Source organism: Gallus gallus, chromosome 2 (assembly GCF_016699485.2).
Source record: "Gallus gallus isolate bGalGal1 chromosome 2, bGalGal1.mat.broiler.GRCg7b, whole genome shotgun sequence".
Taxonomy (NCBI): Eukaryota; Metazoa; Chordata; class Aves; order Galliformes; family Phasianidae; genus Gallus; species Gallus gallus.
This window is the reverse complement of record NC_052533.1, coordinates 117,839,221-117,864,139: the sequence shown is the minus strand read 5'-3', so window position 1 is coordinate 117,864,139 and position 24,919 is coordinate 117,839,221. Positions and strand designations below refer to the sequence as shown.

Here is a 24,919-nt window from a genome sequence, read left to right as displayed (position 1 = left end):
AAAGGCCACCTGGATATGGTTCTGGGCACCCTCTTCTGAGTGACTCTACTTGAGCAGGGGTTGGACCATATAGACCCTTCCCCCATCAATCATTTTGTGTTTCTGTGTGATATGTAGCAGAAAGAGCTTTTTGGTGGAGGTGGTGGGCAGGTTATTTTGCAGATTCTTGTCTTAGTAGTTGCTCCAGTGCCTACTCATAGTAGTGCCTACTCATAGATCAGTAAAACCCATCAACCTCTAGGTATATCTGTCAAACCTGATAAATCTCTTTATGTGAAAAGAGAAAAACAAGAAATTAGTATTGATAATATTGAGATATACTTCCTCTTTCATGGCGTGTAATTGTATTTATACTGAAATTCTGTTACTAGTGGCTTAGAAAAGAGAATTCTTGCTTGCTGGAAAAGGCAGGAGAAGAATGTCAGGGCTACAGGGGCTGTTCTAAGCAAATTAAAAGGAGCAAATAGACCGTGACTGTTCAGAGAGGCTCAAAACAATAGAGTCCTTGAATCTGAAATAAGTTGTTACTTTTACATGTGATTACTACATTAGAATACAGAAATTAATCTTTAGCCTCACAGTGCAGATCTGCATGACTTCAGCTGAACAAAGCAGTTAAGGACCACTCTGAAGCAGGAATAATAGCCTGCTGTGAACTTTCAGCAGTGTGGACTCCTCAGAGTGCCCTCAGGCATCTGGCTGAGCTCATCAGCCCTCACGGAACCAGCAGAGAGCAATGTTCTTTTTTTTTTCCTTCAAATTTTCTCTTAGCTGACAGGATATGGTGGTCCTTCTTTCAGACTGGGTAGCACTGTAGATCGCTGACAGAGGGTTAATGTATACACATGTACTTACTTATGCATGTGTTACCTATGTGAGAGAAATTTCTTTTAAAGCTACTAACTGTATTTGTTGTAATTATATTTGTTGTAAGCCCAGATTTTCTTCGTGCAAGAGACAACAGAAACTGAAATAACTGTCACCTGCCCTGTGTCTGAAATGATTGACTACCTCAAGGGAAGTTGCAGCAAAGTGGGAGGTCACTCTCTTCTCCCAAGTAACTTGTGACAGAATGAAAGGTAATGGCCTCAAGTTGCACCACAGGTGGTTCAGGTTGGATATTAGGAAAGGTTTCTTCTCTGAATGAGTGGTGGAGCATTGGAACTGGCTGCCCTGGGAGGTGGTGGAATCACTGTCCCTGGTGATTTCAAGATAGGTGTAGATATTCAAGAAAGGTGTAGATGTAGCTCCTGAGGACATAATTTACTGGGCATGATGGTGATGGATTGACAGTTGGACTAGATGATCTTAGACATCTTTTCCAAACTGAATGATTCTGTGTTTCTATGTTTATTTTCCAATAAGTCTACTGTGCACTTCGTTTAAGTAGAATTACATATTCTCATTTGTTAAGATTTCAATTCCCTACAAGTATTATCCTGAGATAATGATTGAAATAAGTTTGTGCTAAACGTTTGGAAAAGATATAGGTGACACAGTGGACTGTTTTCCCTCCATTACTTTTAAAAAGTTCTTATCCTAAGAAAGCATACCAGTTCTATGTAGAGAAGGAATACAGACATTGTTAAGGACAATGTTTAGCATGGTTTTCATTAATATGTTTATTGATGAACGGGGCTTCTGAAAATTTTCTAGAATTATTCTAATTATAAATAATTTAAAATGTACTTTTCATATTTTATTTTTCTTATTTTTACAAACGTTTGAAAGTGATTAAATTCAGTGGAACGATGAAAAATACTATTGTTTAAATTGAAAACAGTCTCTTTGGATGCAAAGATACCTCCTAATCTCTTCCTTTTCCTGCAAGCTGTTTTTATTTTTCATCCATCTGTATTCCTGGGATCATGATTTGTTGTTGCTCTCCTATGAGCAGGACCTTGAAGAGCTGCCATATATTAGTATTGATGATAGCATTCTTGTCATACCTACCATTGTATTTCATTTGTCACAGGTGTAGAGAGCAGTACAGTTTAAAAATAAAATAAAATTTGACGGGTGGAAAATGTACTGCTCTAAATGCACCCTAGAAATTCTGTAAGCAAATGGTCACAGCAGTCCCTGTGTTCCCATTTCTTTCAGTGGATTTTCTTTTTTTCTGTGCTAAATCATTATTGCATGGAGTTCTTTTTCCTTGAAACTCATTTTTTATGATGAAGGAAAGAGATGCATTTCTACCTCCTATTTTTTTCATAGCTATATCATCAGGAGCAGCTGAAGCTCAAGAGTGTTCTGGGGTTTTTTTATGCTTCCACCTAGGTTCAGTTGCTGTAGTCAACCAGCATAATTGGCCATGGTGATCAGAAACAACAAATGGTTTGCTGGCAGATTTTTATCTTTTCCAAAAATCTCCTGTCTGCAGGAATTACCATTAAGAGGCTAGGACACTGGAAGAAAATATTGCTCTCTAAGGAGACTTCGTAATAAAATCAGTTAGGATGTAGTCTGTCTGATGAAGAAGGATAGACAAATGCACATCAAGATGTATACTCTAGATGTACTTGGGAGTTAGTGACATGAAAAGGTACCGTCTGTGAAATCACCATTGGGAAAATACCCTAGGAGCATAATATACAAGACTAGTTTTTGTCCACTGAGTTGTAAGTTGCCCCACAGGAGAGCTTGCTTTCTGTGTGAAATTATGTTGCTCATCTTGCTGAAATTGATGACTGTATCATCTTAAGATTTCTGTGCTAGTGCTGAGATGAAGTACAATCAATAAGAAAGAAAAACTCTGCTCATTCAAGCTCCTGACAGAATAATGAATGAAAGTGAATACATCACATGAAGATGTGTATTATCCATGGGCAGATTGTCTGGTGTGAACATAAATAATGCCAGGCTAGTGGAACACCTAAGGTTAGGGAGAGTGCAGTGTAATTGCAGCTTGTCTAGTGATGCTTTAACAGCAATCTAAAACCACCCTTTAAATTCTGACATCTGCATGTGAGGTTTTTTTGTGAACATGTGAGAGAGTCTTCAGGGCCAGAAGGCCAATGAAGGAAATAGGACTAACAGCTTTATGTTAAAAGTGGGTTTTCAGAAATACCATCTTTTTTGAAATGCTATCCTTCATTCTTCTGAAATCTTTCTGAACTGCTGACCCCACGTGTGACTGGCATAAATTACAGAAACAGTTACCTCAGCACCCTTGAATTGTGAATCAGTTCTGTTTTTATTAAAGGGACCATAGGTGTCTAAAGGAGTATGCAAACAGGTTTTAAACAAGCATTAAGAAGATTGAATCTGTAGTAAAAACATAGATTGATGTTCACAGTAAGATTGTTTACATTCATAGGCACGACAGAGTATGCTCACAGAGACCACTGCAGGAGTGGTCATCCATGAAGTTCAGAGGATCATGCTGCAAATGTTTAAAGTTTCTTATTTTTGGTGTAGCAAGAGGGATGTCTTAAATGAGACACTGATGTCAGACGTCTGAAATACGTAATGTAAACAGCCTCTAAATCGTCTAATCTCACTTCCTGTAAACGAAAGACCATGTTATTTTTCTCAGAAAATGGATTAAAGAAGATTTTTACTACACTGCCTAATATCATTTGCAAGATTTTGAAATCTTTTTTTACATAAAATTTATTCAAAGCATTTCAAAGTTGAGTACATCCAGATTTGCCTTCTAATGGTTGTACCAGCCGTGCCTTTCTGAAATGTTGGTCTTCTTCGTTTTGTCTTCTACATTTTCCACTCTTGAATATCCATTTGTACACTATGGTGTCTTCTCAGTGTTATTCCAATGAGTAGATGTGAGATTGTGGAAGCTTAGGTCAAAAAGCTTTTCTTTTCAGAACTTTGATTATTCTGTGGTTCTGACTTTTCCCTTCTTGAGACATAGATGAGTTGGGTACTGTTCCATCAGTGGTTTTGTTGATTCTGGATTATGTTGGAGGGCAGTAACAAGTTCTTGTTTACACTTGTTTTTTGTCTCTACACCTTCCTTTTGCTTCAGTGTGGGGCCATCCAAGCTGATCTCATATTCCTGTGCCACTTTCCATGTCAGTCTCTAGTACTGGCTAGGTTTTTCCTTTCACTGTGTTCTGTTTTAGTACAGTCAAATGCAATGCTTTTTGGAGTTATTATCCTTGAACTTTAGGGTATAACACAATAAAATTTCCTTCTGGGTTTTGTTTGAATCAGAAAGTTGTATAATATGCCATCTCTAACACTGTATGCTTTAGATTTTATTGAGATGTTATAAAACTAAAATATTTAACTACTTTGGAGCAAAAATCAGTTCCTAAAGTAAAATGCATATGTGAACCCCTTATTCTGATGTCTTCTAGGTTATGTTTTGAGATGTCGGTGAATTAGCTTCTAAGCCATTTTGATGTGCCTTATTTTAATTGGATGCAATTTATGATATTTAATTATTTTGCCATAGTATAAAAAGTCAGAAACCTTGAAAAAAAACCCAGGTCAAGGCAAGCAAAGACTTGTTAAGTCAAGGCAATCTTGATGAGGTATTAGGTCTGTAATCATTATATATGTATGAAGTGTTTGGCAAAATCTACTTTTTGTTAAGGCATGGTTTCTGGCATTATATGCTGTTAGCCTATAAATCTTTGTGGACCCTGTTTATTTATGCTGTTATTTATGCTCAGGACTGACATCTGGCAACCTAGTCAGCACCCTCAGGTTATTTTCTCAAGTACTGAAACCAGATTGACTGTCTGCCAATTCTATGGAATTTCCTCCATTTTTCATGAGTTTTTAAGTAAAAATAGTATTTTTTCAGTTCTTCCAATATGGAATAGAACTGAGAGGGAAAAAGAATGCAGGTACAAATTGAGACTGGAAAAGAGGAGTTTACAGAAGCAAAATCCGTTAGGTGAGATTGTGTGGGCCAAGGTTCCAGCACTGTGCATATAATAGCTCTGCTTATGCTTCACTACATGAAAGTTTGCTAGTAGTGCCAAGCTTCCTGAAACTGAAATCTAGCAAGACATAAAGGAGATTAATCAAATAAAGCACTTCAGAGAGTTTAAGTTCTGGCTCTCTTGATTGAAGACATATGCTTCATTTGGTCAGTCCAGTCTGCACTTTATAAGCACTTTAAGTTTCTCAATGACATGAAGTTCTCATGTTGCAATATTTGTACGTAATTCTTTTACTGCTCTGTTTCTCTGAAACTCCCATTTCTTGTTGATATTCAATGACATAGCCTGACTTCTGAGCTGTACTACAGTACTGAGTTGCTGAGAGTAATGAAGATAGAGCCTAGGGTTCCTAAGTAACGCTGTGTAGTTGTGCACAGACATAATTTTATCCTACCATAAGAGAATAGTTTTCCACTCAGTATTATCACTGAAAGAAGATGAGCAAGATGATTAGTGCGTTTGATAAATGACAGTCTCTCGATTGCCATATAAAAAAATGCATAGATGGAAATAGGGTTAAAAAAAAAATTAATCTACTGAGGAATTATTCCTTCAAAATTTTCTCTTCCTCATGGTCTCCTCTAATCCTTAAAACTCTTTGGATATCTATAGAAATGTTGCAGAGTTCAGCCTCCAAAAGATAGAAGAAAAGGTTGTAAAATTTCATACATGGAAGAAAAAAAGCAACCAACAACATAGGATTCTTTGCTTACTAGAAAATATAACTGAATTTTAGAATTGAGGAAAAAAGGGACTTTTTAAATAAGTCGGTTTCAGTTCCCCCGTTTCAGAAGGGATGATATAGGTAGTAAACTGCAATATGTGAAGTTACTCAGACAAATCTGATGATTGCCATAAATTAAATTAAATTAAATTTAGGGCAACAAAGCTGGTGAGGGGTCTGGAGCATAGGCCTTATGAGGAGCAGCTGAAGGAGCTGGGATTGTTCAGTCTAGAGAAGAGGAGGCTCAGGGGAGACCTTATTGCTCTCTATAACTACCTGAAGGGAGGTTGGAGTGAGCTGGGGGTCAGCTTCTTCTCTCGGGTGACTAGTGATAGGACGAGAGGGAATGGCTTCAATCTGTGCCAGGGAAGATTCAGGCTGGATGTTAGGAAATACTACTTCTCTGAAAGGGTGGTCAGGCACTGGAATGGGCTGCCCAGAGAGGTGGTGGAGTCACCGACCCTGGTGGTGTTCAACGAGCGTTTGGATGTTGTGTTGAGGGACATGGTTTAGCGGGAACCATTGGTGAAGGGTGAACGAATGGTTGGACTGGATGACCCTGTGGGTCTTTTCCAACCTTAGAGATTCTATGATTCTATAATTCTATGATTCTAAATACATAGGTCTCTCTGAAATTAACATATCTTATTTATTTCCATGGAAACAGCAATGGATACAAAGAGCACAATAACACTGTTTGGTAGAACAAATTCTCAGCTACAAAACACTGTTTTTCAGCATAGTCACCAACATTAGCTAAGCATTTTTGCAAATTTTATTATTAGCAAATTTAGTGTTTGGATATGATTGTTTGTCCAGGTTCTGGGAAATCCAGAAGGATCACCCCTTTCCTTTCTCAAAGGACAGTGCACATCAGTTTTCATGTCACCACTTCATGGACTGCCATTTTGATCCTGGCTCACATCTGTGACACCATGACTCCTCATTGGTAATGACATGATCCAGGAAACTGTCGCCTTCAGCCTCGTGTTGGTTCAGTAGGTCCTGACAAAGTTGCATATGGTGTTCTTTCTGTTCCTATGTGAAGCATTTGTGAGACCTTCTTGGTGCAAACTTTGTGATATTCCAGCATTGCCACCACTGTTTCCAGTACTTTTATGCCAATATTCATCTCCACATGCAGTTCCCTAGTCGTAACCCACCGATTCACATGGATGAGCTGATCAAGACGCTGTTCATTTCATGGTGTGACAGCTGCTCATGGCATTCAGAATGTTGCTGGTCTTTCACATCGCTGTCACCACTGCTGAAACACACCATCCACCACCTCACAGTGCTCACGTCCACTGTTCAGTCTTCAAAAACATGCACTAAGTATCAGTGAATGTCAGTGGGTACCTGTTTTTTCTCATGAAGGAGTTCACTGACACACCTTTGCTTCATACACACTTCCGTGTCAGACACCATTTTGTCAAACTGCCCCTCAGCTGCCATCTGTCACATGGCAATAAAATATAATGGAATGTTGGTGGGTTATATCTCTACTGCCATAGCAACATCTCCCTCTGATGTCATGGACCAACTTAATAAAATAGGAGGCATTACTTTCTGAGCAGCCCTTGTATATCTCTGAGTATTTTATGCAGGTTTAACCTTTACTGATTCATTTATTTTTTTTACAATATGGAAACCTGTTAGTAAGTAACATTATTAAGATTATTAATTTAGGATTTGTATTCAGGAACATAATTGTAGTTCATATGTTTGGCAAACTGAAAGGTGAGAAAATTATATATATATATCAAGAAATACTCAGGAAGCTTTATGTTGGAATCCCTGTGCTTAATATAAGCTGAAAGATCAATGAAAGAAAGTGAATATGTTACTTACATTTTCAGTTGACACTGTCTGGACATGAATTACAAATACATTGAAGGATATAATGGAAATACAAAATAATCTCAAGGGTAATGGACAGTTCTAAATGGAGTTTAAATTTAGATAAATATTACATAATGCATTCAAGACAAATGGTGTTATATAGAAGCATTGTTGCTACAGAGTGCTAGATAATGTTTAAGCCCTTCAGCCCTCAGTATTCCCCCTCCAAGTCACTTCTGAGACATAAGTAGATGGAAATCTGCTTGTAGTGTTGCTGGAAGGGGACACAGTATGATCCCCTCCAAGTCTGTGCTTCTAATCCCTTGAGTGTAGCTCAGAATCCATCTATATATTTACCAACACAACCAACCAGAGAAAAAAGACATTGGTAGTGGTACCAATTGTCCCACAGTCCAGAAAGCTTAGGCTTTTAAATTCTGACTCTGATAGGAGTCCAGATGAAATTTCTAATAGCAGTTATGCAGTTAATCATTGGTCCTGCAGCCCTTATTCAATCATGACGTAGGCTGATATGTTTACAGGCTCCACATACCATACCAGTGCTATGTCTAAACTTGTGGCTGTTGCTGTGAGTTCATTTTTTAATGTAAGTACATCCTGATTCCTGCCACAGATAGAACTGTGAATGCATTTAGACTATTGTGAACTCATCAGTTAGGTGGCACGCTGTCTCTCTAAATGTGAACTGTGTTGGTTTTTAATACATTAGTTTTATACTGGTTTGAAAGCTTGTAAGCACATCTGAGACATGTCATGGAATATTAATGCTTTCAATAGATGCAAATATAAATAAATACACACAGCATTTCAAAAGTTGGTAATGTGTATTATGTGATACGGTTGCTGAGAATTAATTTTCACAAAGTATCATCTGTTGAATTAAAAGAAAAATCATTGCAGTGCCTTTTACAGTGAACAGGAACCTGAATGCATCATTGCAGAACACGTCACTGTTTTCCCATAGTGTTTTGCAGTTTGTGGATTGCTGCGTACTTTCCTACATAGTGTCTGCCTTGATGCTGAAACTTGAGATGAACTCTGCCTGTAGAATGTGTGGAACAGCATGTAAGGCAGAAGTCTTTTTTTGGTTGGGAAAGAGGAGAAAATGTTTTTGAGTTTCCTCTTCGAAAAGTTCTCATAGACATTCCTTGTTACAGCAACATGAGTAGAGTGCTCTGGAAAAAAAAAAAAAAGAAAAAAAAAGAGTTCTCAAAAAGATGTTGGTTGTTTAAATGTGGTTGATTTTGACTGGATACGTAGTAGACTTAAACGCCCATGATGAATTACTGAAAATGTACCAAGCTGCAAGACTTCACAGTGGCGAAATTACTTCAGGATACGAGTTGAAGAAGTAGGCTTTCTCATGCTGTGTGAAGTGTAGATGGAGTTACCTTTCAGTGGGGCTGTCTGGCTTTGCCAGCTCCCTTACAATAATCACCATTCCAAACCAATATCTCTCTCCATAGCCTCTGATAATATCGCTGCTAGTGGGGGGGTCAGTGCAAGGCAGAATAAAGCAAGTACAAATAAAACATAGTGCCAAGGAGGTAATCTGGAAAACATACAGGGAAAGCAAGCATGGAATTGAGAATGAGAAGCAATAAAAAAGCAGCTGAAAAATTATTTGAGTCTGACAGAAGTGAGCGTGCAGGAAGTAAAAACAAAAAAAAAAAAATCTGACTATATGATTGCAAATTGAAAGAAAAAAGTACACACCGCCAGTTAGTAAAGTATCCTGACAACAAGGTGATAGAAAACAAATAGCATGAAGTGAAAAGCACGTGTTCACAGCTGGAGTGCACAGCTCTGTTAGATACAGAAGCTGGACTCTGCCCGTTTCTTCTGTTCTTTCTCTGTTTGCCAAGTACTGTGCTGGTGCTCACTGAAGAGGCCATTAGGGAGATGTCTCTGCACGGCCATGTGCACACGTTGCTGTTTGGCTGGCAGAAGGCCTGCCCAGGAGCACGGACACTGGTGCTGCTCTTCTGTCCCTGCTCTCCTGTAGCTCGTGCTGCCTCATCCCTCTATGCTGTGGTGTATCTCTATTTTTGGTGTATCGGCAGCACTCATATCTCAGCAGCCACTCCGTCCTGATCTGCCGGGGCTCCTGACTGCCGGTACAAAAAAGCAGAACAGCAGGAAGTGATAGGTTAAAAAAAATGAAAGGTGTGAGTTAGGGCAGCCAAGCAAGGTAGCGTTCATTTACCTTCTGTTCCTGTGTGTTCCTGCTGTGACTTGCTTCCGCCGCACTTCATGTGGCCAAGCATCACTAGCTCATTATCTGTGTCTCCATTCAATGCCTCTGCCACTTTCATACACGCTTAGACGGGATGTGTCATTTGCTTCTTGGCTATAATACTACAGAAAATTCACATCAATAAACAACTGGCAGTACGATTTTCCAATACTGGTCATTTAGTGTATTAGCTTTTAAAATGTCTACTGCAGCTGTGCCAATAGCATTAGACTATTTTTACATGAGAATAGTCTGGTTGTTCTATCATCACAATAGGATGATCAGAGTCTAGTTTATCCATGTGCAGACATTATTGTCTCATAAAACTGTGTCCCAGTGCTATGATTGCTTCATTAGGTTTATGCTACATAGACATAATTATGCAGGAGCTAAGAATAGCTCATCTAATTGAAAATAATGATTATAGAGAAAGAACAGTTTTGATTACTGTTACTAAGCAAGTACATACCGTACAACCATTCATGAACTGCACGGAGTACATATGGGATTATACAGCGTGTTTGTTTTGATTAACAGTTTCTTTCCTGATCCTGACTTCAAGTTAAAGGTGTTGTCACTTATTTGCTATTCTAATCTTTTTTTAGAGACCTCGGGGGACCGATGAAAAGGCAACTTGAGCTGATATTTATCCATTAAATTATGACAAGCTAAGCTTTGAAATAACATTCAGCATTTATCCCCTTACACTTTTTAGGGAGAACATATCTTAAATAAATCTTCTCCAGGCACCACAGATGAAACTGTCTGTGGGATTTTTTTATGTCAGTGTTTATACTAGAACCCTGTGGGATTAAGCATCTTTTTAGAAATGCAGTCTGCCACACTGTTAATCTCCTACTCATCCAAGTCAGTGCTAACTTTTAATTCTTCCTTTGTCTAAAACACACAGCACTTTTCTTTATTCCTTGAAAATAAAACTGAATTTTTAGATAGAAGTAATAGAAAATTTGAGGGTTTCATTTATTTTATTTCTTTTGATTAGTATTGCCAGACGCATGGGATACAAACGGTTGCTTTTATTGTCCTCCTAATTTACTCTTCCTTCAATTTTCAGCTGGAACACAGTAAGAAAACTCCTGAGATCATGAAATTAAATATAACTGTTTCAGAAATGTTATTAATCTCTTGAGTAAGTCTGAAAAACTCTGCTGTTTCTGCAATGTTTAGCTTCTCCTCAGTTCTAACGAACCATTTTATAGCTGTAGGCTATCTGCTAGCACTGAGATACGCAGCGAGCACTGCCATCAGGAATTTTTAAACAGATGACCATTTAAAAATGAACTGATGAAGGAAGATGGGAGAAAAAGCAATGTGATCATGCAGTAACACAACAATCAGTTTGCACAGTCTGATGTGCAAATCTGAGGCATTTGCACAAGCTATTCTTAAGACTTTTTAAGAAACAACAGAAGGAAAAAAAAAAGGAGAAGCCAAGGGCAGACTACTTCGTGAAAGTATTTTGAACTGTTTTCAATAATCTGTCTCAGTTTCATTTACATATTTCTTATTTTTCTACTTGGAAAGTTTATAAAGCTGGGTTGTGAATTGCGTACCTACAAGTAAATATGATACAAAGGATGAGCAGGGCTGAAGAACTGAGAAGAGTAATTTGTATGCTTTGATTTGCAGTTGTAGGGAGCATGTGGTCATAACAGTGTACTGTACAGTACAATGTACGGTAGCTAAGGGAAGCAATACTTTACTCTCTCATTGATGCAACATATAAAAGACTCCTCTGCATATAACCTGTTTTCTACTCTGCACAGAACTGCACATGCAAGAGCTAAAGCTGATGCTGCGGATCAGGCTGCTCAGTCTGCTCGTCAGGAATGTGATATTGCAAGAGCAGTTGCCAGAGAACTTTCACCAAATTTCTACCAACCAGGTAATTATAGATTGGTTTTGGTTTGTGGCTAGTCTTTCTTCCTCACAGTAAAATGATTCTGTGTTAAATGTTAAATATTATTCCGTTTTGAACGCTGTCATTTTTACAGAAACAGTAGTTAGGAAGTGAAGACTTTATGTTGCTCCAGGAGATTTTGTTTTCATTTTTTAATTATTTGTTGATACTGCTTTGTATTAAACAGTGAAGTGTCAAAAAGTTGGAATCAGGCTTACAGCTTTGGCTTATTCAAGATGATGCCAACATAAGACATCAGAGAACATAAATAAACAGAAATTGAGATTGTTTCTGTAGTGTTATTAGGGGAAATATCCTTAGTATTTTTACTGTCTGAGGGAAATCTTGACAGTCTTGGTTAGCTACAGCCTGTTCTCTGGAGGATGCTTTGCCAATACACACATGGTTTGGGAAGTTGCTATAAAAAGAAGCAATATGGATTTTACTTTATTTTTTTTTCTGATATCTTTCCATGAGATTAATATGTCTATGTACTGCTCCGTAGCTTAAAATCGAATAGGTAAAATGGAATAGCATCTATCCAATTCATTGTATTTTCAAAAGCCTTTCCTTTCTTTCACCTATAAAATGAGTAAAGCTATACTGTGTTACTACTTTTCTAGGTCTTGTCTGTATCGTTATGCTAATAGAGATTATAGCTCTGAGATTCATGTTTGCTTGCCTTCATCTTCTGCACATCTTTCTTTCAGATACAAACTCATTTATCCTTAATTGCACTCAGATTGTGGGTGCAGGCAGATACAATTGCCCCACAACCAAAGAACTCTGTTTTTTCAGCATTCTCTAATAGTCCAGACCTTTCCTTCACTTGTAGTGTAAATGATTACTGTATATGACTTGTTCTTAAGTCACTGTTAGTTAGCTTAAATAATTATTTTATTCATTATTTCTAAGTATTCTCTAGTAAAGAGCAATCTGTATGTATTGAGGTTGGGAGGGTTGAGGCTTACAAGTCTTGCAGTCTACCTTTGTATCCAGGTTTAAATGCGTCTTTCTTGGGTGAGCATGTGTCACATGGGTGACCAGAATTCTAGACATTGCTCTGCAGAAGTATTTCAAATAGTAAGACTTTACAGGCTTTAACATATCAGTACGTACCTTTCACTGCTGGAAATCGCTTCTATACATCCTTGTCTCTGGATTCATCATGTTAGTGGCCCATATTTACTCCCATGATACTGAAATCGTTTTCTTTTTTTCATTATTTCATTCTTTTGTCAGCTGATGAATTCCCAGTCTATAGCAGCAGTTCATCTCATTGGTCATAAGTTAAGAAATCCTAATTTTAGTCATGCTAAGAACTAATAGCAGGGAACCTGTCAAAGGAAAACTTGGTTGAGGATAAAAATTGGGAAGTTAAAGCACCTGGGTTGAAAGTATTTCAAAGCTGCTGAGCCCCTGAAATAAAGAAATGGTTAGAAGACTCAAGAGAAAATATAAGTACGTGATGGTATGAAATGTGACACCAAGAAATTAATCAGAAAAAGTTTTCCTTTGTGCTAAGTTGTCTTGAAAATATGGTGGGAAAATGTAATTTTTTCTCTCTGAGCTTGAAAAGCTTTGATTGATCAGGAGGTGTGCTGTCAGTAAGGAGTAAATATATGTAGCAAATCAACAAGAAAGAGAGAGACAAAATTTATAGTACATACACTTTTCTGTAAAAAAGTTAAACATTTTTGTCTGCCTAAAGAAGTGATTTCTGCATTACCTACGGCCTAGGTGCATTTAAATAAGGATGAAAATCTTTGATAAAGCTGTCCAATTTCAGATTCTTAATATGAGACACTCTGGGCTATATATCCTAGTATTACACACAATTTATAATTACAGAGAATATTCATAAGTCATTGTACCATGACAGTTCTCACTTCCCAATTGCTTTGCTCTCTCGTGTTATGTTCATTAAGACATTCATCAAGAACTGCCAAGAGGTTCTAGCTTTTTAATGTAATTCGAAATGAGATTGAAATGAGAACAAAGTGGTAGGAAGCAAAGTATCACTCAGTAGGTATGAATAATAGTGTCAGTCTGAATCATGAAGATTGAAGCACTATAGAAATCTTCAAATTTAGTTTGCCAGTAAATAATTACCTTAATATTTCCATATTGGGAAAACAAGTATGATTGAAAAGATCTAAGCTATAGTCTAAGTGGTCATAAGCCTACAAGGAGCTGTTATATGTAACCTTGTTCAGCTGGGTCTCAGGAAAAATTTTACTTCTACTTTAGCTGTAGCAGAGATTTGGCTAGTGATTGAAAGCTACAGTGATGGCATATCTTTGCAGAGCCCTACCCACAAGGCTGTAGGTTTCGTAGATTGAACAAGTGTTCCAGTCTTTATAGAGACCAGACTTTACAGGCCTTTTTATTACCAAATAAAACAAATTTTGAGAAATGCCAGCTCTGACCTGTTTGTTTCCTCCAGGCATCACTAAACATGCAGATGTGTCAGAAAAGAGCATATCAGGACAGGAAACAAATGAAACCTGAGCCACTTTCTCATTCAGAGAAGTCATCTAGGGACAGATTGAGATTTTGTTTCCTTAGAGAAAAACAATAAAGGCTGTTTTGTGTCACTTGTTAAAGCCTGGAGAAGGGTAAATGACTAATGGAAGATGTAATAGAAAAGAAAGGCTTTTGGCACCCAGTAAAAAGGGGGAAGGTTGCTCTAATCTTGCACAAGTTTAATGGATGTGACTGACCTATTTATGCTAAATTCTATAAGACATCTCTAGCATTTACTCTTGTAAACATGCTGTCAGGAGGTAAACTAAAGTATGAACTTACACAGGCTGGACAGCTAAGCTGTAAGTGGCTGTATGCATACATATCCTGCAGCAAATGTATGCTGTTCTTTCATTCGGTTTGAATGAATAACATTTGATTACATGAAAGAGGGGTAAAACTACTTTGCTGCAGGGTAAGAGTCTGGGCACTTTACCATGGAGCAATTAAGCTCTGGAAATTCAAATCTGAATTGTTTTATGGCAGATTATTTGTCAAGCCAACCAGCTGCTTGAAGAACACACATTGCTCACCAGAAAAAATTCTTCCAGCCTTTGACCTCCTGAGCAAGTCATGAGAGCAATCAAGTAGCAATTTAACGATTAACACTTGCTAGAGAGGTGAATCGAATTTTAGATGAAATATACGAACAGCAAATGAAGATTTTCTAATAAAAAGAATTACTAGTATTTACCACCATTATTTCCTATAACGTTAGGGTACTGTTACAGGAAGAGTATTACTTAACATTCTGCAATAAAGTTTCAGAAATAAAAGCATTTCAAGCAGTAGGCAATATCTGCAGACTTCTAGTGTCTTAAAAAGAAACTCTGTTTTAAACTTTCTTTTGACCAGATGTTGATGTCTGTAGCCTTGGAAGAAAGCACATCCTCCCCATCTTCCTCCTCTCTGCCGTCTCCATCTCCTCCACTTCACTAAATGCAAACTCCATATGGACAGGAAGGAGAGATTTCTTCCTGGTGCTAATTAACAGGAATGTTCTGGCTAAGTGCATGTGGACAAGGCCAGATATTTTTATTTAAGAAGCCAATTACAGTGAACATTTTTCCCTGATTAGAGTTACTAGCTATGCCATCAGTTTGTGCCTTAAAGCATAAGGAAGCTCGCTGGTTATTCTTAGTCATACAAAAGGCTCTTCATTTTTTTAAGTGATTTGACATACTGCTACATCATCCTCATGCAACTGTTGTCTAGATTCTTCCTGTGACACGTTTTCTTTACAATTTATTGCTTCCATCTTCTTTTAACACGTCTGGATAAGTCTACAGAAGTATACAAAGGCACTTGGATTGTATCTGATAGTCAAAGTAATAAAATGGGCTGAAAGAAATAAATGGGCTGAAAGAAAAGGTGAGCTTCAAGCATTATTCTTGTTCTGTTCTTTCTTTTTCTAACTATTGGCTAGCCACGTGGCTTCCATTTTTATCACCAGTCCTGCCAAGTCCTAGGTATAGGTGCCCCCAACCACCCATGTCTTTTGTCCTGCTCAGGGTGAGGACTTGTTGGCAGCCTGCACCCATCCTGCCACACTGTCATACGCACATGCTGGCTCAGCTCAATCCGCAGCCCTCCTGAATGCACCTGGAACAAACACCAGGCTTGGGAGAAGGCAAAGGAAAGAGAGGTTGCAAAGGAACCAGTTTCATTTTTCCAGGATGCTTTCTCAGTTTTTCCAACATACTTTTTAGTGACATAATGAAGTGACTTGCTTAGGGGGGAAAAAAAGCACATAATTAACTTTTTAAACTAATAACGGAGAATCAGTTTCCTGTAGAGAAGTAAAGCTGATGAAATCACTGTAATTTTGTCAGACTTCCATTACATATTTAACTAGTTAATTTACATCTAGATGCAACTTGTGGATTGCCTAATAAAGGCTATCAAATCTGTCTACACAGCTGGCTGGACTGCCAGGCAGGTACCCTGAGCTAACTGCAGTTTTGTCACTGCTAAGTTGCTATCTTGAAGTACCTTCTTAAAAGCTAGCCTTAGGTATACTCTCTGAGCTGCTCATACCTCAGGGAGGTATGAGAGAGAGAGGTCAGTGCTACCTTGGAGTTTTAATTGCCTCCTTTTTCCTGTTAAAAATTACTCATTTGCCCCCAAAAAGAAGCACTAACTCCAGGACACAGAACCGGACCACTACTGTCCTGCTCCAATAAATTTCTATGTTGGTCTGTCCAAGTGTCCATTAGCCAAGGACAAGATGAATTAGGGCCTATCACATGGGAGTATTATCACAGCAGTCAACATTTCCATTATGAATGCTATTTATAACTGCATCATAAATATTTGTTCCATGTGGAAGTTCAGCTAACAAAATCTATACTGTGGAAGGAAGAAAAACCTGCTCTTTCCTACATGTTTGTATGTGGCCCAACAGGCAGTGTATCTGATATAGCTTCAACAGTCTATTACCGGGAACATGTTTTAACGTGGAATTGGAAGGCAAATCAGTGATTGCTATGCAAAAGGGGAGAATCTACTAAAAGTACAATAAATAGCAGAGCTGTACGTATTTCATTTTTAATATAAAGCTTGATAGCAAAATCAGCCCCGTTTTGATTCTGAACTTCATTGAATATGTTGTATTTTCTGGTTTAGCTAAAAAAAGATGTGACAACTACTAATTCATAATGTTTTCAAAAGGAAGATCAGCTGTGTCTAGGTGCTTTTCCTGTCTGATTCTAAGAGGAATACTGCTGATTGTTGATGAGAAAAAAAAATGGAGGTGAAAAATAGCAAGGAGAGAGAAGCCTAATAAAATGATGTAGAAATTGGTAGTCATTTCATCCTAGTCTTCACTGACCAGCCAAATATCATGGGTGACATGTTGAGTATTTTTATAGAGAGGTGAACAGCGTTATTTAAATGAAAAGGTGCTACTGAAGTGATGTGCTGAAATCACAAGCTGCAACAGAATAGAACAAATATCTCAGTAGTATTTCACATCTAGGAGAAAGTGAATGCTATTATTCACACCAGTAATTACTCACCAAATTAATAGAATTACCAGACTTAGTATTTAAGATGAAGACAGTGACCTGTTCCTCAGAAGCGCAATGGGAAGCCCTTAGGGACTGGCAGACTCAGCCAGTTGGAGATGAGATGTGAACCTGTTGAGGTCAGTTGCCAAACCCCCATCAAGCAGGAAGGTAGCCACGCTGTTGAAATGTGATACAGGGGGAGAAGCAGCTGATACTATTCCAGTCTGCATATACAGAAGAAGCACGTCATGGAGAAGAGGGGTAATAGTCCCTTTTCTGCATGACGCAAGTGACATTCTGAAATACTGTGTCTAACTTTGGGCATCATCATGCAAGGAAGGTGTGGACACCCTGGGAAAAATGTAAAGAAATGTGATTCTACCAGGTAAAAAGGGCTATTACTAGCAGACTCTTTATACAATTAAGCTCTGTACATTGTCCAGCCAGTAAGAGTGAAGCCTGTTCTAAATACAAGAGCCGTATGCCAATACCATACAGTCTTGTAAAACAGGTTCTGTCAGTATTCATCAGCAGTGAGCTAGGGTAAGAAGTAAAGAAAGCCGTGCAGTAATTAAGATTGCCGGTCATGAGCAATTTCTATACCCATAAGCTGATGTCCCAGTGAGGTGACACGCAGCACTGATACTGCTGTCTATCAGGTGGGATAAATCTGTTTCGTGTTTCTAGTGGGAACAAGTCTAAAAGTAAGAGCCTACATGCTACAATCTACTATGCAATTACAATTATGAATTATGTGTCTTTATACAAATTTTACAGCAACTGTACTCACCTATTAAAACAGCCACAGGAATGAAACAGAGATTGGACAGTCAAAACAGATTATTCTTAGTGTTGACAGCAGACGCTTCTTGAGATTCAGTAGGCTATTCTTTCCTGCCTTCAAATCTTTCAAGTGTGTATGTGTTTACTCCGTAATGATGCAGTTAGAAACCTTTTGAGGAAGGAAATCCTACTTTAAGTGATTATTTTATTCTTGATTTTTTTAAATTATGTATTGGAAAATCTAGGGAATACAAAATAAAAAAAATACTGTTTATCTATTATATTCAGAAGTGTTCATGATAGGATGACTCAAATTCAAATATCCAGGAACTGCTGACTGTATGGGTTTCTTACAGGTCAGAATGGCATTGGCGTTTCTTTCCTGTCATCCTACTTGTAGACTCACAAGTTTGTGATACTGTGTATGATTTGGACCATTTGCTGGAAGTCATTTTGTCATTGCAGTTGCTAAGAGCTCAAGTCCAGGTGCTTGAGTAGATGCTTTAATATTTTCAAGAGATTTCTTACAGCATTGTGAGATAAGATAATACCATGAACTTTTCAACGAATATCTTTTCAAAATGAGAATCAAGCTCTCTGTGTGAAACAGAGAGAGTCATCCATTCACAGGCTGCAGTCTTTTGCTGTGCAAACATCAGAGCAAAGTAAACACAGAAGCGTCGGTTTGGCCAGGTGTGTACATATCTCTGTATGTGTGTCCAGTAAATAAGTAACTCAGCACTCTTGATCTTTGTGACAGGCAGTGTTTGATGTGGGCTTTTAGAAGGCCACGTCATTTTTTTTTATGTCAAAATCAGGAAAATAAAATATTGGCAGGTGTTTCCAGTATTAAGCTACTTGGAAATTATTTATGCTACTACATGATAAAGGGATAAAGTAGTTGAGAGGGTAACCTTGATAAAGAGGAATTGGAGTGTTTGAAGTTGTACATGAGACAATTAGTGAGCAATTTCTCCAATTTCCACCAATTATTGCCTATTTAAGGAAGGAAAGTTGCATTTAAGGCTGCATTGTTTAATGATGCTACCTTTAAAAAATATTTGTAAGTGAACCATTTGTGTATTCTATCTTTTACATCCCTGATTGATAATGTGGCTTTTGTCAGGTTGTGGCAATAGCATACTATTATGCACTATCTGTGTTACATTCTGAGGTCACGTTGGTAGTACATGACTTGAAGGACAGCAGGCTGCCAGATCAGATTACAACAGGACCAAAAAATAAATGCATGTAGGCATCATTCTACATGACATTCATGGATCTAGTGAGTGTTGGCACATGTTAGTTTCCCTTCTTGCCTCCAGTGCAGTCAGAGTAAAAAAGCTACCAGGAGTATCACTTAAGGAAACAGTAATTTTAATAGTATGAATATTCTGAATTAAGGAATTATTAGAAATATACATGTGCATCACTGGGAATAGGGCATTTCTTTCAAGGAGAATGCCACCTCCAAATTGACAATCAAGTCAGATGCCCTCTTGCTGTCTGAGAACCAGACATCTCACATATTTTTCTGCATTTCTCCAGCCTTTAAACAGCTGTTCTCTCCCATGTCCTGATGCTGAGATGCTATAATCGTCACAAAGGTGCTGCAGACATCTGGGGGTATAGCATCCTAAACTTCTGTATCTAAATCAGTCAGAACCTATAATCTCTCAGAGCCCTATGCTTCTTTGAGCACCTTGGATTATAGTCATCAATTCCTCTGTGGCTGTAATCCCACCCCCTCGCACTCCAGGCCCATTATGTCCCATTGCAGCCTGCCAAGATGGCTGACCCGGCTGCCAAGCATTGCTGAAGCCATAACCATAGCTACGCTCTGCTGAGTTCATCAACACATTCTACACATGACATTGCATAACCATCCATTCATTTGGGCTGAATTCAAGCCAGCAGTCTACCAGTTAAAAGCTTTTTTTTTCCTGTTAACAAGCATAACCTTTAGAAAATTAAGAATAAAACAGAGGAAGTACTAGTGACGTTAATTATAGTTCTTTCCCCCCTCTACATATATCCACAATGAAGCAATAATAAAAAACTCTGTCTTTGTAAATCTTACTGAATATAGTTATTTGTACTTTCTTAGTGACTCATTGAATCTCTTCTTCTAACAGACCAATAAATTATTATATTTCCCTCACCTAGTTTCTATCCTGAATACTGAGGAATAATTATAAAATAGGTATCCTGCTGTGAAAAATCCAATTTTGGATAATTGCAGGGAAAAAAAAAGATACTGTATTAATTGGTCCTTATGAGTGTTCATCAAAGTTGTAAATCTGATGAGATCACAGATATTATTGCCAGTGGTGATACTCTAGAAAACTATTGATCACATCAGAAGATATCAAACCAAGTGATTTTCACTTTTCTATTTCTCAAACAATAGATAGCAATTTCTATTAAAAGGAGCTTTTTTTTTTTTTTTTTTTTTTTTTTTTTTTTTTTTTTTTTTTTTACTACAGTGCTTTTAGAAACAAAAGGCTTGAGATTTGTCTCAGTAGTATTATGGCCTGGTTTTGTACTAGGATGTAATGAGTAGTAAGGAAACAAACCTATTCATAATTAACAATTTCTTTCTCTTTTGTTGTCTTTTGTGTTACAGTTTTAGATTGTGAACTTTTCAGAACAAATATTTTCTTGTATTGTAGAAGTGTTCAGGAGTGAAAAAGGGGGCCTCTAATCTTGGCAGATTTGAGGCATCTCCTCAGGCAATTGCCATCAGTAATATGTACTGAACTTTGCACATAGACTGCAGCATCTGACTTCAGTGACCAGTGGAAGGACTTTGATCTTGTTAACATTACTCCACAGACAATCAAGTAAATCTTGTAGGAAGAGTCTGAAAAACAAATATAGAGGGCCTGTCTCAAGAACAAAATCAGTCTCTGTGGTAAAGAACACATCAACCTCTAGGTTTTAAGTATAGCTATGCAAGTTATGATGACCTAATTAAGCAAAGTCTCAAAGGAAATGCCAAGTAATTCTCAAATTAGCATTTTTGCAGAGTGTAATTACAGCACTTTCCACCCAGATCCCTTTTAAGTGATCTAAAGGTTATGGTTTGGCCTTCAGAAATAAGAGCAGGAGGAGACAGAGGATTCTGTACCTCTTGCACAGAAGCCAGTTTACAGGTGGAGTACCAATCAACCAAGAGGATTGGTACCTTCAACACCTCTGGAACTCATCCTCCCCCTCAGTTCCAACCTTTTCCTGTGTCCCCATCTCTTCTTTTTCACACAGGCCAAAATCAGTGAAACTGGCTAGATTGAATAGGCAGGAGTACAGCTTGAAGCTGAAATATAAGAATATAAATCCACACCTTTTTTTCTCACTATCCAATTACATTCTGCAATCCTTCTTTAGCTTGAAATTTCATTCCAAGCTGATAAGACATAAGGTCTCTTAGCCTTCTTGGGAAACACTGCATTTACACCATCCTGCAAGATGACATTTTTAGACATTGCTTGAGCCACAGTCCTGAAACAGTGCCCTGCTGCCAATATGTATACCTCACTAGTCTGTGGGGGAAAGCATGAGGCTGTCACCTCTCTAAAAATGCTGTGGCAGAACCAGGCCACCCTTCTCTTCTCATTTTCAGGGCATGCCATGCTGTCACATCACTTACTGGAGACCTTCCAGGAGGAAGGACATGTTACACAAGAACTCCACAAGAAATTCTAGTGTTAGAAGAACAATGAGTATGTCTGCAACCAAACTAAAGCCCAACTCACCCACTGCAGTAAATTACATTTCTGCAACTTAGGGAAGGCTGAAGGGCAAACCCCATTGTAGCCTACAACTTTCTCACACCGGGAACAGAGGGACAGAGCTGATCTCTGCTCTCTGTTGGCAGCAGCAGTACTCAAGGGAACGGCATGGAGCTGTGTCAGGGGAGGTTCAGGTGGGTGTTAGGGAAAGGTTCTTCACCAGAGGGTGGTGGGGCACTGGAACAGGCTGCCCAGAGCAGTGATCATGGCACCAAACCTGTCAGAGTTCAAGGAGCATTTGGGCAACACTCTCAGATATAGGGTTTGAATTCTGAGTTGTCGAGAATTTGGACTCAGTGATCCTTGTGGGTCTTTCCCAACTTGGGATATTCTATGATTCTGTGAAGTGCTGTTCAAGCAGAGCAGCTTCTACCTTCACATACATATATCACACATAATCACCCAGTCCTTGGGTTTTCAGAAGCTATTTCCCTAAGCTGCTATCTAACTCACACTTCAACAGTGCCATCTCACTGGAATCACAGCTGTATGAACCAAAACTGCCTAATAACTAACCCTGAGCAGCAAAAGTCCATCAGTTTTAAGAAGGCAGTAGCAGGACCAGCAAGTCACCATGAGTAAACACACAGGTTCTTCTACAAAGAAAGCTCATCTTTACTTAGTTAGAAGATACTTACTGGATCTGCTTTCCAGACCAGATGGTTCTTAGGTATTCAGAAATATCATAGGAATATATCTACTGCTTGCTTGAACTAGAAACTGAAAAGCATAACTCCATGTTTATTTACTAAGTAGATAATCCAACCCTAACTTCTTCTCACCCTCAAATCCTATTCTCTTAGGGAACAAGCAGCTGAGCCATCTTGTAGGATCACGAATCAGTGACTCCCTTTCCAAACTCCATTAGCCCTGGCTCCTTAGGACTTGTGCTGCAGAGTGCACTTACGCAGAAGAAAAAGGACTCTGTTGTCCATGTCTGTATTGTTAGATAATGCCTTTAACAATGGAGGCTTGCTAAGTCCTGACAAGCATTCTTAGTTCTCAGAAGAGAATGGAAACCGTTCTTTCTGCTTGGAGTCAGTGGTTCAGACAGGTGCATAATCTGATTGTACTGAATACAGTGAACAGATAGAGAAAAAAAAAGTCGTTGGCCAGACTCCAAAGCTAACATCAGAACAGAGCCAAGAATTTAAGTATCAGAAAGATGTGCCTGGCAGGATTGGAGGCAAAAGATGTATCTCTAATAGCCATATGTGATGTGTTTGGGGAGGGAGGGTGGTTACTTTGTTATACTGAGGCAATTCCTCAGTGTCTGATCAGACTCTCTCAGGCTTAACTTTGATGCAGAGGCTACAGCCTCATTTAGTTGAGCTCAGTGTTGCTTAGCATCAAATACTGCCATATACCCAGTAAAAAAATATCACTTTTAGCCTGTTTGTTTTTCCCTCTGTATGGAGACATGGACAGACAAGACCTGGTTCCCGACTTGTTTCAGAAATTCCAGTATAGTCTGGAGGTCACAGAAGGAGAATCCTCTGTCCAACTTTGGAAGGTTTTTATAGATCATAGGAAACAATGGAGAAGACTGACATTTGTGAGACTCAGGTGTGTTTCTTATCAGAGAACCTTCAGTCCGAGCACTGTGATGTATTAACAGATGTCAGATCTTTACATATGTTGGACAGTGGAAAGCTGTCCCGGGATGTGAATTTTCTGGGTAGGTCAGAAGCAGAGATGCAGCAGTGTGCTATAGGGGGCACATGCAAGATCAGTTCAGGTACCACTTGAGTAACACTGTAAGGCTGAAGAGAGGGTGTTCGAGATTGGGGTGCTCTCATCATAGTAGCCAGAGGGAGGAATCTAACATGAACATATGTGTACATGTTTGTAATAAATAGTTATTGCAAATTAACAGTTCCGTGGCTTGGGTTTCAATGTTAGGCAGAGCTCTTCTAGGTACCTTTTCTTTTTTATACCTCTAGTTTTATTTCCTTTGAAAGAGAGAAGAAAACTGAAGTCTGTGTACGTTAAAGACCTCAGTATTACGTTATACATCTCTGCAAAGATGGAAAATTTGTGAATTGTGACTGTAAATGACCTGATATATGGTGACTTCTAATTTGCATTCTGCTGCCCTCCTCTTTTATCAGAAGATTACCAAATGCAAGCTTACCTTCTCGAAGAGTCCCCCTCATGCATAATTTGAGAACAAATCCTGACTTGTCTCTTCTTTTTCAGCAACTCCCTGTTCTCACCCGTGGTTTTCAAAGATACTGAAATCCTTGTGATTCTCCTGCTCAAAAGCAACTCCTTGCCAAGTAATTCTCATTCTCAGCAGTGCTTGCTTACTTACCAGATGATTCATAACTTCCAAAAACTTCATGCTCCTCTTTGTTCCTTCCTCTCATCTCAGCTCTGTGTAGTGATGCATGTGTTCTGGCATCTGTAAAAACACCCTATCTGCCGAGCACAGCTAGAGTCTCCTAGAAATTCAAAGGAGGAAAATGTGTGCAGACATTCTTCTCTGGGCACAGAATTTCTTTTACATGAAAAACAAGCAAGCCTCACTTACAGAAGATAAAGAAATCAGAGAAAAGTAGACATAGTAGCAAAGACAGAAGCAGAAAGATAGTTGCACTGTATTTGGCAGAAGCCATTCTGAAAGATATGGAAAGATAGTTGGAGTTCTTTGTTAGTAGAGTTCCCCAGCATCTGACTTCTCACAGGATGATCCTGGAATCTGGGATGTGGCCGCTGGGAAGAAATTTAGAAATTGTTGCCTGTTGCTCACTATACAGACACGTTTACAGCAGTTCTATTTCTATTGAATCAGACAGACCTGGAGCAAAGCATCTCAGCCTGCTTGTCTTTATGTGGACAACTGCATAAGAATGCACCTTGATCACTGAGTCTAGTGATAAATGTGCTCATGGGTATTTCGGTAGGATTTGGGGGGAGAACATCCTTCATACCAGCTGCTGTATAAGTATTTCCCTAGTGAATGTGAGCGAATTTGTCTTTCTAGCTTCTAAGCAGAACTGTGTTACCCACTAGAGGTGTTAACTTTGGTTTTCATGTGGTAAGTGATTTGTTCAGGAAGACAAAGCCAGAATGTGAGAGTTCAAGGCACATATATATGTGTCTAAGACAAGCTGACATGCACACAAATGGGAAAATAAGTGATTCAAGC

General features: G+C 38.6%; 1 protein-coding gene and 1 long non-coding RNA gene across 6 annotated transcripts in view; one reads left to right on the top strand and one right to left on the bottom strand.

Moving 5' to 3' along the window:
* Positions 1–24,919, top strand: part of JPH1 (junctophilin 1) — a 79,691-nt gene that overhangs the window by 42,918 nt on the left and 11,854 nt on the right. For all 5 annotated transcript variants that reach the window (XM_015282877.4, XM_015282876.4, XM_015282875.4 and 2 more), the window contains exon 3: positions 11,527–11,645. In XM_015282877.4, the coding sequence (XP_015138363.2) occupies positions 11,527–11,645 (119 nt within the window). The remainder of the gene's footprint in view (positions 1–11,526; positions 11,646–24,919) is intronic.
* Positions 8,309–13,167, bottom strand: LOC112531866. Its single transcript, XR_005858036.1, has 4 exons — positions 12,780–13,167; positions 9,710–9,861; positions 9,220–9,614; positions 8,309–8,678 (listed from the first exon to the last, which is right to left on the bottom strand). It is a non-coding gene; the product is annotated as an uncharacterized LOC112531866 (long non-coding RNA).